The 18,383-nt window shown below is 42.1% G+C and overlaps 1 protein-coding gene across 1 annotated transcript in view; it reads left to right on the top strand.

Annotated features, from left to right (window-relative positions):
- The first annotated feature begins 10,056 nt into the window (after positions 1 to 10,056).
- Positions 10,057 to 18,383, top strand: part of LOC141752263 (ephrin type-B receptor 4a-like) — a 43,834-nt gene continuing 35,507 nt past the window's right edge. Inside the window, exon 1 of the mRNA XM_074610037.1 lies at positions 10,057 to 12,009. Coding sequence (XP_074466138.1) covers positions 11,937 to 12,009 — 73 coding nt within the window. The 5' untranslated portion in view covers positions 10,057 to 11,936. The remainder of the gene's footprint in view (positions 12,010 to 18,383) is intronic.

Genomic DNA, 18,383 nt, shown 5'->3' with positions numbered 1-18,383 from the left:
AAGTGGGTATGTCTGTAAAGGGGAGACTTGTGGGTACCCATAGAACACATATCTTGAGGTCAGAGGTCAAGGGACCCCTTTGAAAATGGCCATGACAGTTTTTCCTCGCCAAAAATTAGCGTAAGTTTGGAGCGTTATTTAGCCTCTTTCACGATAAGCTATTATGACATGGTTGGTACCAATGGATTCCTTGGGTTTTGTAATTTCATATGATACCTTTCATTCAAGCATTAAAACTCAGCCCGCTAACCTCTGAAAGATCAACTGTGTTAATGTGTTAGTGGCGTGACAATGAATTTGCGTTAACACGTTATTATCCTAGTTATTAAGATAAGGATTTTGCACTCGGCAGCTCACGTTACTGCAGACTTGAAAAGGGAGGAGTGAGCGGAGGGGTACTCAGTTGGTTGCGATCTGTAGCCACACCACTAGATGCCGCCAAATCCTACACACTGTCCCTTTAAAACCTGTTAAACTTTACTATGGTCGTTACAAGCTCATGCGTTGCAGCCAAAGATTGTTGAAACCCACAAAACTGTATTTTAAATGTTCTGTAAATCCTAAATTTCCCCAATATACCAAACCACCATATCTGGTGAAGGCATAAGAAAGTCTGGTTTGAGTATCTCACTCTGTGTACACACTATATAGCTTCGATGTACAGCCTGAATAAGCTCCGGGTTCAGAGTTAAGGGAGGCTGAGGTATTTCACTCCTGGTATTCGAAACATCAATCACCTGGTTGACCACATCCTGGTCTCTGCTGTGTTATAACACCTGAAAGTGATAGAGGGGATTTGACACAGAGAGAGGGGAGAACATCCATCATAGGTCATAAACAGGATTTAAACCTGCAAACTGGTATTTGTCTAAGGCCTTAGAGCCGTCAGGTTACTCCCATCCACATGTTTCTGTTATCCTCCTAGCGGCCATTAACAGGTGTCTGCTCCATACAGGGCATGTAATGAATCTGCCCACAAGCTGGTGGGAGAATGCATAGTTGGATCCGAGAGCAAGACAGATGCCTCACAGATGGATTATTGAAAAATTCGCCAAAGTAATGTGGTTGCTTCAAAATTAGGACTTGAGATTTCCTCCTAATTAAGTAACTGACTCACGGGATAAACTCTCTTTTTAATCATTAAAGTGATTCATGTTTTGGGGAAATCTTGAAACCCTGCGTGTCACAGATGTACGCACGATCCATTTCCAGCATCCTGTTTCCCTGCTGCCAGGGCGGACAGTCATTTTAAACTAAGGAGGAATGAGGAATGAATGCTTCCAAATGGAATAATTAAATCAAGCCAGTGATTCAAATTTCACTCCAAACACGATGAAATGAGGAAGCTGGCAGAGGGAAATTAGCGGGATAATTGTTCGATCTCACAACTCTTAGTGGGATCAAGGTGATAGTCATTACGCTTTGCAAGTCGCTCCCATTACTGTATCACCGGCAATTATTCGCAGCCTGTTTCACAATAGGCTGGTAATGGAGTAGTACCTCTTTGTGCCTGCTGCTGGGGTCCAGAGCTGCAGTGACAGGGCTGGATTTGGATGAGAGAACAGCTGACGAGTGTGTGTGTCTTGGGAGTGTTAAAAACAAGAATATCTCAAGCATTCAAAGCAACCTCAAAACTGCTCATATGCTTCTGCACAGGAAATCATTTTAGTACAACACAAGCTATCACACATCTCAAAGCCAGTGTTAACAGCTTGAAGGCACACCAGCTGAGTTGTTTCAAGCATCCCTGAACTTTTACTTGGTAGTTCTGACTTGCAGTGCACACCCCGAGACTTCAAGGTTATCACAACAAGTGCTGACGTCTCCTGAAAATATGTATACATAAGTGGTGGTTCCAGTGGCGGACTCAGGCTGACTGAGGGGCAGGGGCAGAAAAATAAAAAAGCCACCAGCTGCACGTGGTGAGGCACCAACAGACAGAAAGTTTTCTAGCATGTAGGACAGCCTATATGGCACTTCATCACTATTCTCTACTGGAAGGGCACCCTAGAGGGCGATTTATCACGCCTTCTCTACTGGAATGGTGCCCTTGAGGGCACTTCAACATCTTTTCACCACTGGAAGAGCACCCTGGAAGGCACTTCATTATGTTTTCTCTCCTGGAAGAGCACCCCAGAGAGCACTTTATCATGTTTTCTCTACTGGAAGGGAACCCTAAAGGGCACTTCACCATGTTTTCTCTACTGGAAGGACTCCCTAGAGGGGGATTTATCACGTTTCCTCTACTTGAAGGGCACCCTAGAGGGCGATTCTACAAATTTTTCTATACTGGAAGGGCACCCTAGAGGACACTTTATCACGTTTTCTCTTCTGGAAGGGCGCCCTAGAGGGCACTTCACCATGTTTTCTCTACTGGAAGGACACCTTAGAGGGTACTTCATCATGTTTTCTCTACTGGAAGGGCACCCTATAGGGCACTTAATCACATTTTCTCGACTTGAAGGGCACCCTAGAGGAAACTTTATCATGTTTTCTCTTCTGGAAGGACACCCTAGAGGGCACTTCACCATGTTTTCTCTACTGGAAGGACACCCTACAGGGCACTTCACCATGTTTTCTCTACCTGAAGGGCACCATAGAGGGCACTTTACCATGTTTTCTCTACTGGAAGGACTCCCTAGAGGGGGATTTATCACGTTTCCTCTACTTGAAGGGCACCCTAGAGGGCGATTCTACACATTTTTCTATACTGGAAGGGCACCCTAGAGGACACTTTATCACGTTTTCTCTTCTGGAAGGGCGCCCTAGAGGGCACTTCACCATGTTTTCTCTACTGGAAGGACACCTTAGAGGGTACTTCATCATGTTTTCTCTACTGGAAGGGCACCCTATAGGGCACTTAATCACATTTTCTCGACTTGAAGGGCACCCTAGAGGAAACTTTATCATGTTTTCTCTTCTGGAAGGACACCCTGGAGGGCACTTCACCATGTTTTCTCTACTGGAAGGACACCCTACAGGGCACTTCACCATGTTTTCTCTACCTGAAGGGCACCATAGAGGGCACTTTACCATGTTTTCTCTACTGGAAGGACTCCCTAGAGGGGGATTTATCACGTTTCCTCTACTTGAAGGGCACCCTAGAGGGCGATTCTACACATTTTTCTATACTGGAAGGGCACCCTAGAGGACACTTTATCACGTTTTCTCTTCTGGAAGGGCGCCCTAGAGGGCACTTCACCATGTTTTCTCTACTGGAAGGACACCTTAGAGGGTACTTCATCATGTTTTCTCTACTGGAAGGGCACCCTATAGGGCACTTAATCACATTTTCTCGACTTGAAGGGCACCCTAGAGGAAACTTTATCATGTTTTCTCTTCTGGAAGGACACCCTAGAGGGCACTTCACCATGTTTTCTCTACTGGAAGGACACCCTACAGGGCACTTCACCATGTTTTCTCTACCTGAAGGGCACCATAGAGGGCACTTTACCATGTTTTCTCTACTGGAAGGGCACCCTAGAGGGCACTTCACCATGTTTTCTCTACTGGAAGGGCATCATAGAAGGCACTTTATTGTGTTTTCTCTACTGGAAGGACACACTTCAGATGGGTGTGCCAGTATTTTCCCGCTCAGATATAATTCTTTGGTCAAGGTAATCCTTTTAGGTCCAGCATTATTATTCAGTAGGCATGTTTCTATAATGGAATTCCAAAAACTGCAACAGGAACTGTTTGTCACAGACTTCACAAAGACATTTCAATCTGTCTACCAAATCCTTGGCTATACACGGGAGGTTGTCAGCACCATTTGTTACCTTCATTACAACATGACAGCTACAGCCCGAAGTAGAGGATCAAACACAGATCCTTTCCATGTTCATATTTTATTATTAATTTCAGCCTGCTGCGTCTTCTACTCGCCGATTCTTCGTCCCCTCTCTTATTGCTCCTCCACCCATGAGGTCCCAGCTGGCGCCCATCAAAACTGTTTGTGTAGGACAACTTGAGTTCAACTCTTCTGTTTACATCTTGTGCTCTTGGGATGATGTCACTTTGGCTGCTTCAGTGTATCCACGCATCGACTGCATAAAGATCAGATGGTTCATCCTCAGATTGGTGTGTGCAGGGTGTGGTGCCGGGTTTCGCCGTTAAGATGCTGCTTTATGCTGTTTGAAAAGAGCTGCCGTCTTAGGTTTAAGATAATACCCACTCCTGAGGTTTAGAGCTCTCAGACTGATGCTGGATTAAACCTAATGGGTTATTCTGCCTTTTTCTCACTCTTAAAGGCTTATTATGATAATCTGTTTAGGGAAAAAAAAAACACCACACTATTGCCATACCTGCAGAAGATATTTCTAAGTGAGAATGAAATGGATTGTGAGAAGTGTTTTGGCATGTTTAGTTCTGCCCATTCCACTAATTAAAAGATGGCATGTTGGCTTCAACGGAATATTACCTTCTGCATTTAATATTCAACAACCTTGAAATTAATGGAAAGTGACAATTTTGGTTTTGCACAGTGAGGTATCACCAACCAGGAGAATGACAGCGATTTTAAAATACAGCCTTTTGGTTTCATTTTTTAAGCTGCATCTGCAAGGGGCAGAGCTTAGCCCACAAAGGCTTATAATGTCACCTGGGCCAAATGCACACTTTCATTTTGTAGCAGCAATGATGACACATGATCCCAAAATTAGGATGATGGCATACAGGAATATGCCAGCATTAGAATTTTAAAACGCGTTGGCTAATACACCCATGTGCCTCCTGAAATAATACACCACATTTACGAAAGAGTATACTGCAGATAGATGCAGCTGGAAAAGGATGCAAACACACAGACTTTGGAGGATATTGAAGGCTTCTGTTTTTATCTGAAGTAGTAGTGAGAGAACAGAATCAGAAATAAAAACTCATGTCTAGTAATTCTGTTGTGAGTAAGAAAGGACTTGTTGTTCCACAAGATGCTTGGCGAAGAGAATGTTAACACATCTTTCTACCAGTTGTTCCTGGCATGCCAGTAGTGTACTGTCAAATACTTTTTAGCTGTTTAGGTGCATGCATTGTGCCATTATCACTATTCAGTTGTTGTGAGTCCCAACCTAAAAGGATGCACAAAATCAGTTAACTTCTCATTGTGTTGCTACTTTTAAAGAACCACCTTTCTATGCAATATGGGAAGAATACATGGACAAACACTAATGCAACCAGGGACGGCTACAGCTCGGGCAGAGGGGGGTGGGCCATTGTTTGCAGGGTCATTGGTGGTTCAATCCCTGGCTCATCCTGTCCAAGTGTCAAAATGAATGCAAAAAAGCACTCACAATATGTGTATGCTAAGAGTCTACAGCCATGGCTCTGTGTGGCTGGACTGCTGACAGCGGTGCTTTGAGCTAAATACTAACATCAATGACAACGTCATAGCGGGTAGAAACCTCGGGTAGAACCTGGCTCTGGGTGGACAGCCATCTGTCTCGACCAGTTGGGTTTGTCATGTGCTAACATTTGCTAATTAGCTCTAAACACAAAGTACAAGGGTTGATGGGAATGTCATTCATTTTCCAAGTATTTGGTCATAAACCAAAGTTTTGGACAAACTGACATTTTGGCCTGATGATGGCGCTAGATAAAACGCTGAGGGATCACCATAGTCAATAATTCATCCTGAGGGGGACATGAATGTCTGTACCATATGCCATGGCAATCCATCCAATAATTGTTGAGACATTTCATGTAAATCCACAAATGTCAACCTCATGGGGACGCTAGAGGAAAAGTCAGGGGATCACTAAAGTCAGTAGGATTGAACATCAAGGAGCCATGCATGTCTGTACAAACTGTGGTGTTAGTCCATCAAGTGGATTGTGAGATATTTCACTGGATAAGTGAAAACTCTGACCTGCTGGTGGCACTAAATTTAAAAGTTAGGGGATCACCAAAGTCAAATCAGTAAAACTGGAGATGACAGTCAGGTGTCTGTTAACACAGCCTCTGCAAAAAGAAGCATTGTGCACACAAACAGCTGACAAATAGTCTTGTTTCCTCCCATTGGTGGTCATTCAGACACCCAGAGCTCTTCTGTCTCACACTCAAGAGGTTCTACAAATCAAAGACTTAGTGTGAAGAAGAAAAATTTAACCTGCAGGGACATTTCTCACTCTTGTTTTGTTTCACATTATTATTTCCCGTTGAAGCTCCCACTGCAGCTTGCCAGTGCTGGGAGTGAAAGCCTGATTAAAGCTCATGAAGAAGAATTTCATGCACTGCGTACAGTAAATGTGACTGAATACCCCTAAGCATCGCCCTTATGCTTGCAGTTTTGAGTTTCTATCCACTTATATAACACAGTGGCATATTAACAAAGGGACAGAAAGGAAAAGAAAAGGCAGTTTGTTGCAGAAGTGAGCAACAGGCATTGTTACAGAGACAAGATGAATAGAAGACCTTTCTTTTGACAAACCTTCACAGTAAATACTTTAAACAGGTATTGATGTTGAGCAAAACAGCAAAAAAAAGAATAAGACACAATCTCTTGTGCCATATAGATCTCATCATCTGTGTTTATACGTTTTTATATTCCTTCTTCAATCATTTTGGGAGATACAGCATTGTACCCGCCTGTGGCTATGTCAGTATGATGGATAAATTGCATGCGTTTCACCCAATTATTCTACTTTACAGACATTACAAAAAAACTAAACAACACAAGTTGAAACCGAGAGAACAAGAAACACTGGCCTCGCCTTGCCAAAATTAAACATCGGTCTGGCCTTGTTAGTGAGCTTGAATTGCTAATGTCTTATTTACATTTTGTCATTTAGACTTAAAATTTGCATTCTCTCTTATTTATGCCGCCATCTCTCCCGGATCGTCTTCAAAAAGTGATTCCATTGAGTTCCCCTTGAGGAAAACACTCATTAATTAAATAAGAAAATAGGCTTTGCTGCAACACTGATGTAGTAATGTTATGGCTGTCATTAAAATATGACGTGTTCAGATGGTTAGTTGCAGAAAAACATGCACATTTAAGAAAGAGATGTCATGAAACATAAATGGTCAGTGTTTGAGATGGCACAAATTCATGACGGCTAATTTTAAATGCTAACAAAGCTTATTATGCAAAGTCTATACTTTTCATTAGAATGTAAGAAACATAGTCTTATCTGCCAAAGGCAATATGGCAGCAGGGTTGTATCATGAGTCAGGTGATGTACTAAGTTGGTCTATCTGCATTTCACAGACTTCAGTTTAATTGACCTCAACTGGAGACCACATACTTGAGGCCAATGTGTTCAAATACCCAGTGCCAGAAGTTATCAGCCCTTCAGAGGTGTCCTTGAAGGCCTCCTTCAGTGGTGCTGCTCTGTGGCTATGAGTTCCCCTAAATGGGGAGTCATTACTGCATAGACTGCCGGGGGACTTCCTATGACACACTGTCATAAGGAACTTCCTATGACACACTGTCATAAGGAACTTCCTATGACACACTGAGCTCCCCTCTCCTTCTGTATATACTCATGTCCCATGTCCATGTTGTTACTAACTTCATTCCTTCCCGGGAGTCCTTGTGCCTCCTTGTCTCGCAGCTAACCGTGGAGCGGGGTCACACCTGGAGCGGGATCACACCGGGAGCGAGGTTATACCTGGAGCATGGGTACACTTGGAGCAGGGTTTCACCTGGATCTTGGTGGTCTCCGGTATTGTGGCTGCATCTGCTGCCGCGTCGGTGCCTGCTTGACACCAACTGCTACCATCCCTAATTAACTACGTCTGTACGAGGGACTACCAATGCTAACGAGGGATTTCCAACACCAAATGACAATGTGGCAGCCTGGAGAATAACACTTCTCAATCACTGCCAAAGACATCAAGAGCTCCCAGCAAGCATGCTGATGCTGCAGGAACCAATGCACGGGCATCGATCGCAGGGACGTCCCACACCAATACACATGGACGTACTGAGGAGAGATGCTGGACAGTGCTGGCTTTCCGATAGTTGTATTATCACTCTTTCCATCCACCACTATTGGTTTTGTGTTATCAGCCCTACTTGTATTAGTTATTACAGCTGCTAGACTGCTATTGTGGCTGCTTCTATATCTCTCTCTCTCTATCTCTCTCTCTCTCTCTCTCACTCTATCTATCTATCCCCCCAGCCGGTCTCGGCAGATGGCCGCCCGCCATGCGCCCGGTTCTGCTCCAGGTTTCTTCCCAGTAATCGGGGAGTTTTTCCTGGCCACAGTGCGCTTGGTGGATCCTGTTGGGTCTCAAAACTATGGTGTACGGTCATAGACCTGCTCTACATATAAAGCGTCTTGAGATAACTTCTGTTGTGATTTGACGCTATACAAAAATAAATTGATTTGATTTGATTTGATGATTACATGGTATACCAAACATATTTCAGTAAAAATTTATAAAGTCAACATAAAGAATGAATACCTACACAATCTGATTGGTCTCCCTATGGGCTTGAATCGGGTCAAATTCGGGCTAGAACTGGGCTAACATCGAGATATTGGACCAAACTCTTCGTGGCTGGGCTGATTGTACCACCACCCACCTGCATGTTTCATCTAGAGTAGTGGTTCCCAGACTTTTTCACATCAAGGACCCCTAAACTGACACAAATTAGACCCCCGTTTAATAAGATTTTGTCCGAGGGTCCCCCATCTGATAGGATTTTTGCTTATAGATGTGAAAAAAAGACTTTATAATCTCCGCTCAAGTTAGATTATTGCCTTGTTTAGGAGTATTAGTTAGACTGGACCATAGAACTTTTATCTGGTATGCACATTAAAACACCAGGAGTCATTTAACCATTTATTGAGTGAGGATAATGGGTGGAAGATGGATGAGGGATGATGAATGATGATGAGGATGTATGATGATTTTTCTGTACAATAAACAAATTAAATCAATATATCTTGTCTTTAAGTTTCTTGAAAAGCGCTATATAGTATAAATATAATTTATTATTATTATTATTATTATTATTATTATTATTATTATTATTATTATTATTATTATTATTATTATTATTATTATATATTGGCATGCTACCACAATTAGAAATAATAAACAAAAGGTATTATAGCACACATAAGTCAATACCAACAGATTTAGTTATATATCACACAGAACAATACTATGGATCTGTTAAGGAGTTCGATACAAACATTAAATTAGGATTGGTAACATGTAAAAATAAATCAAGGGATATAAACCATACGTCGTCTAAACAAATTGTCAGAATAATTGTGAACAAACTTACTGGAGTGGCAGCATTAACAGGTGAATCTGCACCCACTACTACCTGGTCTCACACAATTGATGGGTTTTAGATTGTGAACAGATGTGTTATTACATAAAGTGTATGAAACCCATGAACAAAATAGTCAAACATTCTGTCATTGTGTTACTTATGGATGGAATTATAGTGAAAATAAATTACTACCCTTTTTTTTGCTGGGAACCCCATCAAGGACCCCTGGGGGTCCCCGGACCCCACTTTGGGACCTACTGACAGTTTACAGCATGCCAGTACTTGTAGATAGGATGGACCTAATTATTGTTTTGGAGGCATGACACTCAGAAAAAAGTCTAAATAACACCGGAAGTTGTGCAAATCTGTTGTCAAAATAAAAGCATAGATATTTCCTTTGCCTTATGCCTTTTAGCCTGAACTGTGCTTCATGTGGAAAGACATAGGAGAGCTCCAGACACCACCTGAATTTGAGACAGTGAGAGGAACAAAGAGGGCTGGCTAAGTAAGGTGGGGTTGTACCAAAAGTTTACTGTTGGTGCCAAAGTGGGAGATCACCTAAAAGAAGAGACACCTTGCTGATGGTATTAAAAAAACAGTAGACAGGATAAGTGATATTCCTACAGTGCTATAAATAAGTGCATACATGAAGAATTATCAGAAGCAGATGAGCCCCAGTGGAGCTTACGTCACGTGGGAAGCCACCTCAAATTTATATGACCAGTGGGTTTATTTGGTCTGGATGACCGGAACATGGACATGGTATTGTCCAGACAGCTTGTACCGTTCCAAGCAGTGTTGTAGCATAGGAATTGTTTGTATGGTATCTATGTAAGGTGTATTCTTGTATGATGGTTATAGAATTTACAGTATGGATGGTGTATATACCTCCATTTTGATTTTCCTTTGACTTTTCTTGCCCTTTGTTGTATAAATAATGTATAAAGTATTCTAGTTGTATTAGGCTACTTCCCTTAACTATATATCTATTTTTGCACTTCTGTTTTCTGCTTTGACGCATTCATTTCCCCCAATAAAAGTGGGGGTAGGCAGTATATTTTTGGCATCATTGGGCAAAAAATCCATAATAACCTTTCAGCATATTGTAATTCGGATGCTGTGAGAGAAAATTAGACTTCTGCACCTCCTTATGGTTCTGTTTTCAGGCTTTAAAAAATGTAGCCCGTGACGGGAGACTTTGGCCAATTACAGGTAATTTCAGAGAGAGCGTTCCTATTGGCTGTGCTCCGGCTGGTGGGCGGTGCTTGGGATTTCCTCAACCGATCTCAACATGGCTGCCGGGTCACAAACTTTATCATTTTACAGCTAAACAGTACACTACTAAGATGTTTCTGAAAACATTTTATGCAAGAATTAGGCACTACAGTAACAGAATATTGATTCATATTTGATCAGCTGTTTGATCAGAGTTCGCGAGTGATTGACAGCTGCTCAGAGATGACAGGCTCCAGCTCGGCTCTGATTGTTTGTTTTCTTCCGGTTTGTGAAATCTTACAGATGCGATTATGAGCACCAGAGGACACCGGAGGACACATGTTTTTTTCAGATTACCTGTCTCATGCACTACTGTCAGTATATAACGACCGTTTTATAAAAATACCTTTTTTTAAATCATATTTGCTCCATTTCTACCCACTGCTGCTTTAAGTTTATCTTGTAAATTGTGTGCACAGCCTAGAAAATGAAAAGGGTCACTCTGAGAAAAATAAAAATAAATCTCTAGTTATTACTTTCTAATTGTTTTTTTAATATGGGTTTTATTTTGAAGGCTCCCTGCGGAAATCCTGTGTCTTATCGCGTGCTTTTGACTCTGCTGCTATGGAAACCATAGTGGGCGGAGCCTGCTGCTGCCATTCGACTCCGGGTTTGATGCGGTGATGAAGTCCTCGGTGACCAGCGGACAGTATAGTCAGCCTCTACGAGCTACTTCAGCGCACAACTTAGTACCTGCTGTTCGGCCAGTCTGCGCACTTATCCCGGGATAAAAAAAACAGACATTTACCCACAGTTTCAGTCTAATTATTGCCCGTTAATCCAGGCCAGGCTAGACGTGTCGGCGCACTATCCCCACCACCTTTTCGTGGACTATTTTTTTCTCCCCTCGCAGCCAGAACAGTCTGGTGCTTTAAAGGGAGAAAACACACACTTTGCTGGATTGTTTACCGAAGATGATGAGGAGAAGATGTGGAAGCAGGTCTTATCGGACTGATGATGATGAGGATTATCTCTGTAACTAACCCAGATGCAGTGAGGTGCCCTGGTTGCGGATTGTGCCTGCTCGGTTATCGAGCCGAGGGGGAGAATTTGGGAGAAGTGGTTTGGAGCACAAAGAGCTGTTTAAAGGCGACGATCCAACAAGTTAGGACCATGATCCCACCGTGCTGACAGAGGACTGAGGTGGGAGAGGAGTGTTGTTTTCTACCCAGACTTTAACCACAACACAAAGTTGGACAATCCAGAGAAGTTTCCAGTCTGTCCTCCCAGCTAAACCAGCTTTATATTCACACTTAGCCAAAGTGTATGTTTTTTTACTGCAGTTTTTTTTTACCACAGTGTGAAGCTCTCTGATCTGAAGACCACTTTAAATGCGGACTGGTTTGCGGTCAGTGAGTGCACAGCCGAGCTGCCAGTGCCACTTCATTTTTAATTCAAGCATTTTTTTTTTGGACCATTTTTTACCAACAATATGGAGCTGACATGCAGGAGCAGTGTTGTCCTGCTAGGGTGCATCTTCTTCTTCCTGGCTTCTGCAGAGGAAGGTGAGTTTTCCTTCAAAAAATGCTGCCTGCTGGACTTGTTTTCTTTCTGTGGTTATACATGGCTCAGTGAGATGTCCAATTAGTATTACATCCTCTTCCTTACCCAAAAGGGAGTGCAGTAAAACCACATTTTAAGAGCATGATATATATGAAAAGATACAGCAAGAGCTTTTTAACCAAATCTCAGGGGAATAATCATAGAAATATCAGAACAGGATGTGGGTGCAACCTCACTGATTAAAAGTACTGTATGTTACAGCATAGCATTAGTAATATAGTAATGCATCCATTGAAGTGTTCATACAATTATATATTATATATTATTTATTTTGCACAAATTAAGACAACCCAAAAATAACAACAATGATAATATACAGTGCAGGAAGAGGTAAAAAATCCACTTGGCTTATTTACCCCCCCCCTAAATAGTGTTATAACAATGTTATAGAAAACACAAGATTAATATACAGAAATTATATGACTACATAATAGTCATATTATTAATATAAATCAGTATTAATTATGATTTCTTTATCTGGCGGTGGGTTATTCATCTTATTTTGAATGGGTTTCTTCCACAGTGTTAAAAAACAAATAACAAAAACTATTGGTTCCCCTCCTGATGTCTTCAGGAAGTCCATTTCCTCCCTAGTTTTCACTTTAGAGTCATCAAAGGGTCCCCAGGCAGCACCCTAGGGCCTCTTACCCAGCTCACCCTCAAATCAATAATAAAACATTCAGTGCATTGAGGCTAATGCAGGGCTGATGTGATTTCCTGTGGGTTGATGCAGATGTATCTCTGTGACACGAGTTACATTTAGCTTTGAGGAAAAACATCGAAACACTTTGTGTCAAATATATAATCTGGGTCATGATTTATATTAGTTTTCTGGAAGCAGACTTGATATATTAACAGGCAATTTGTCCTGGATCAGGTTTGTGAACCCTGAAGGGACAAATAAGAAATTAGCTGTCATAATGTTAAAGAAAATGATGCTTTCAAATTGTGTGGTTTTACAGGCGAGTATAGCTCGGCATCATCAGCATAACAACAGGCTGGATAATTGGCTTAATGCAGGGGTGGACTGAGCCACACTGACAAATCAGAGTCAACTAGAAGGCCTGCATGGGTGTTTATTTATTTTTAATCTCCTGCCATGTCTCTGTCTTTGTGTTGTGACATTAATGGGGAAGTTTGGGGGAACTGAAAACTGATCTGAGTTGGTAAAGAATGCTGTAGAGACAACTATTGATAGATCGTTGGCATTAAGAGGCCTGTGTTTGACTGAGGATCAAAGGTTCACAACTGGGTTTCTTTAAGAGCCGTTGAACTGCACGGTTTTAAAAAGTACCGTGCTGTCGTGGAGGCTGCATGCTGTTGTGTTCCTGTGAAGACTTTATTCTCCATCATGCTATTTCTGGTTGGTACTGTTTTTAGGCTCACACACAGCTGCTTGGGGTGACATTGTGGTATAACAAGCATGTTTTCTACATCTCGTTTCCCCTCACTAGAATGGACACATTATACTGACATTAACTTAATGCAAAACATTGACACAGCCGCTATTTCTGTGGCTGGTTCCCAACGTGTACATGATGTAGGTGTTTTGTGACTTAAAAAAAATAATTTGCCATGAAAACAATGGTCTCTTTAACAATGAAACTGTTCCCCAAGTATGTTCATTCCAATCAATAGCTGCTGTAAACAGGAACACTGTGAACATGCCTGACTTCACATACTCTGAGGCAGGAACATGAATCTGTCAACTGCTTCTGGTGTGAGTCTGGACGTCATGTATCCGCTGGTGCTGAATGCCCTTTCTTGGAGGGCCGGACTTACAGTATGGAGTCTACTATAGACTATAGAAGCACATTTTTGCAACGTACAGTATGAGCAACCCTTGAAACTTATTAGTAAGTCCACAGGGGCTTTTTTTATCGCGAGGGATCGCCTCGCTTCCCAGCATTGGACGCTTGATGGGCTGCCAGTAGACACTAGGCACCTGATTGGACGAACGCTTTCCCTCGTGGGCTGCTGCTCCTAGCTTTCAAACCGGAACCAACACGGCAGCTCGTTTTCTCTTAACTTTCTTCTCTTATATCACGTAATAGTTTGGTAAACATTTTACGGAGAAATAAGCCATGCAGTTGCTGAATCTGTCTTTATTTTGGATCGACACCGCTTAGTTTAAAAGTTTCTCGGGAGTTTCCAGAGGCGGCGAGTTGCGTCGGACGCCCGTCATTTGCACAAAGTAGCCTAGACATCAACTTCATGCAAATGAGGAGCGGGCGACGTGACGGTCAGTCTCTTGAATCGTGCCGCCACACAACCAGAATGCATTGCATGGCTGTTTACATAGACAATGAATGGGAAGTATGGGAAGGATGGAAGTTGTGGACATGTACCATTAGATTTGCAGCTTGCACACACACCCATCCAAAGAAGCTGTTAAATTACTGCAGCTACTGAGAATTCTTGCGGGGAAAAAACGTTGTTGACTTTGTATGTCAAGCGAGAAGTTTGGGATTTTCCCAGACATTTAACATATACTCAGGGTGCTCTGGGAGCCGGGGATCAGGCCATTAGAGGAGCTTCTTCTTCAGCTGTATGCTCCACAGCTGGGATCCTACCTCTGACTCAACGCTGAGTTTTTGTTCTTCAGTCATAAGAGATGCTTAACCTCAGATCTATATGTGGGATGCGATGCCCACCAGCAGCTTTTTGGTGGCAGAATCATCAAACATGTCCCTTTAGAAAATCTCAGTTGACTTGGCTCCATTTTCCCCCCTCGCTGATGTTTACAAGACGTCGGTTCCAAGCAGGTGCAGCACAGGCTCGACGCGGAAGACGGACATGTAGACGGGGGCTGAGGGTTCGCATGCAGCGCCTTGCCGACTGACTCCAGAACATCTGCGTCTTGCCAAGTGTGAACAAGATGTCTGGTTTCCGTGTCTCGGGTAATGGCCCGCTCCTCTGCCAGCACGCTCTGGATCGTCCTCCCCCTTGTTCTCCACCTAGTAGGGAATTCTGTAATGAACTGATGGGAGGGTAGATGAAGCTCACAGCTGCCAAATCTCTCCTCCTTTTCCAACTAAAGGATAAATGGCTCACTTACACACACCACTTGCTCGTTCAGCAGCGCATGGATCTCTCTTTCCTCCTGTCTCCGTCAAGATTAGAACACAGACCTCTTGATCAGATAATTACTTTGGCTGGAAATTAATAACAAGCTTTGGGTGGAAATTAGTAATGAGGATGCATACACACAGAAAAAACAAACACTTTTTCTCTGCCTCAGAAATAAAAAATGTATAACCAAAGCCTTAAACTGAAAAGACATAAGCTTTTTATCCAGGATTAATTATTCCCACTAATGTAGCCCTACTGCAATTTTAAAATATATTTGACGGTATAAGTGTAAGCTATAAATGTTCCTCGCACACAAGCTCCTCGTTATTCCTCGCACATACAGTTTCTCTCTCTTACCAATGGCAAGACGCAGCCAGTGACAAAAGCACTGCAGTCTTTTCCACCTGCTCAGGTCCACAGCTTAAATTATATTAACAGCATTTTCAGAAGCGATGCAAACTTGTCGGCACTCGTCTAAACTCAGAGGACAATTTTCCACCCCGGTGGACGACGTATTCTATTCTGTCCTGTCTAATTTCCATGGCTTGAAGGCATTTTAGAGAGTTAGTAGTGCTCCTGAATTACCTGTGTGATCATCTGAAGTGTAACAGCTTTGTGGACACTCTTCCATCATCTAAATATAGAGCAAATTTCAACCGAATTTCTAGAAAATCTGCAAAAAAAGCTAATTAATGCTCACTTCTATCCACTACTGTTGGATTCTACTATTAGTACTAATAGTTGTACTATTATGCAAATAATAGGAAATGTCTGCATCAAGATATACAGTTGTTGGCGTAAATTGTCAAGTCGAGATCCATAAATATTTTCAGAAGATGACGGAATTACCTACGAAAAGTAAATGCACTGTAATTTGTACACTGTACATATCCTACAAAATCAATGTGTATGTAATATGAGTGGGGTGGATGGGTGGGTTAAAAAACACCGGACCGGACTTGCGCCCAGGAGACCGCTGTTTGTGTCCGGTATGAAACCAGAAGTCAGCGTGGATTTCTTTGTCCCGTAACATTCATACTTAAGTTACGCCACTTCCGAAGATATTTGAACCCAAACCACGATTTTTTCCGAATCTAACTAAGTAGTTTTTGTCATGGAACTTCCATACTGAAGTTAACCACTTAAGGTGTGGCATAACTTAACCAAGATCTTTTCCTCAAACATAACTAGTAGTTTTGTTGCCTGATCCTAACCAAGTAGTTTCCTGTGAAGACAGAACTTTATTTTGAAAAGACTGGAGCGGAAATTGACGCTGAACATTCGTAGGAAAACACATGAAAAATCAGGAAAAACTTTTTGTGAAATATCATATGAACCGTTTTATGAGGTGATTCATTTGAGGAAGGTTACAGTCTCCTCATCGCTCCACGTCGATCTGATGTTTTCGCCTCTTCAGTGGAGTGGAAGCTTCAGTAACAAATAAGTCACATTCTTCCTATACTTCATGATTGATACGCTAGGTCTGTTTCCATTGCCTTTTGTTGCATTTTGTTTTTATTGATACACAAATTTTACCACCTCAGCCAAGCTTAAAAATATTTTTTACAATATTTCAACTTCTTTTTTTTGTAATTTCTCGCATTTCCACTTAGTTTTTAATGTGCAAATTTAAAATATGTATAAAAACAGGTGGATTGAATGCACCATAAGGCTCTTGTTGTTACACGTGTTTTTGCATATTGATTGTAGATAAGTTGTGGTGGAGAACTAGCTGAGGTTCTGAAGTTGACGCGTGATTGACTGCTGAACATTGCTGTCAAGTAAAGGCGGCGACTCTTTAGCAAAATTGATTATTTTTGGCTGGGAGGCTTGTACTCAGTGCTTATAGTTTTAACAGCCTTGTAAATCCATCTTCCCATACTGGCAATCTCCTGCTTCTGCAGTATGGCATGCTACTGCAGCTGTTACCTCCTTCCATTTACAAATCATCTTTTCACACATAGTATGCAACAAGAGAGTGCAGCTGCCAGTGTGATTTGTTTAGCAGGAGCTGGGGTGAAAAACATCAACAGCACGTTTTTAGCCTCTGCTGATGGAAAAAGAGGTGGAAAGTGTCATCCTGCAAACTTTACATACAGCAGTGGTTTGTTTCTTCATATCTCCCCAAATCAAGCAACCCTATACAAAAGAGTTGACATCAACGTCTTTTGTACTGCACTTGAAATGACACGTGCTGTCTCCGTCCTGAACAATGAGCTCGCACAAGCTACAAGTAGATGCGCCAGGGGCCAAGTGGGAGTAATGAGACAACTGGGTAATATATTCGCATTTCCATTAGAGGTACATGATTTAAAACATATTGTAAATTAAAAACAATATCTCCATACATATTTGATGCGGGAGAAAAAATCGGAAAAGCGGATATATAAATAAGTCGCCGTGCTCTAATGGGAGTGGGTTGACAAAGATGATCAAATATACCCCACAAGCACAGTGATAATGTTGTGCAGTGCTGTTGATTGGTGTTGGTTGGGTGGAAGCAGCTGTATCTTGGCTTCAGTAGGCAGAATATTTTTGGCATCATTGGGCAAAAATTCCGTAATAACCTTTCAGCAAATTGTAATTCAAGTGCTTTGAGAGAAAACTACACTTTTGCACCTCCTCATGGCTCTGTTTTCAGGCTTTAAAAAATCTAGCCAGTGACGGGAGACTTTGGCCAATCACAGGTCATTTCAGAGAGAGAGCGTTCCTATTGGCTGTGCTCCGGCTCGTGGGCGGTGCTTGGTATTTCCTGAACAGATCTCAACAGCTTAACAGTACACTACAAGATGTTTCTGAAAACATTTGAGTAGAGAAATAGGCATTACAGTAACAGAGTATTGATTCCTATTTGATCAGCGCTGCCTAGTTTGACCGTTTGATCGGAGTTCGCGAGTGATTGACAGCTGCTCAGAGACGGCAGGCTCCAGATCAGCTCTGATTGGTTGTTTTCCTCTGGTCTGTGAAATCGTGCAGATGCCATTAGGAGCAGATTACCTTCTTCTCTAATTTTTCAGATTACCTGTCTCATGTACTACTGTCAGGATATAGTGACCGTTTCATAAAAATAACTTTCTTTAATCATATTTGCTCCATTTCTACCCACTGCAGCTTTAAACAAATACTGCACCAGTCACCAGTTGCTTACACCCAGTCAGCCAAACAACATATTTCTTCTTTACATGGAATTAAAGGCTCATATTTATGTAATCTGCTGATAGGTGGAAGGAAAGATTTACGTCAC

This window comes from Sebastes fasciatus, chromosome 16 (assembly GCF_043250625.1).
Source record: "Sebastes fasciatus isolate fSebFas1 chromosome 16, fSebFas1.pri, whole genome shotgun sequence".
Taxonomy (NCBI): Eukaryota; Metazoa; Chordata; class Actinopteri; order Perciformes; family Sebastidae; genus Sebastes; species Sebastes fasciatus.
This window is presented reverse-complemented; position numbering and strand designations above follow the sequence as displayed.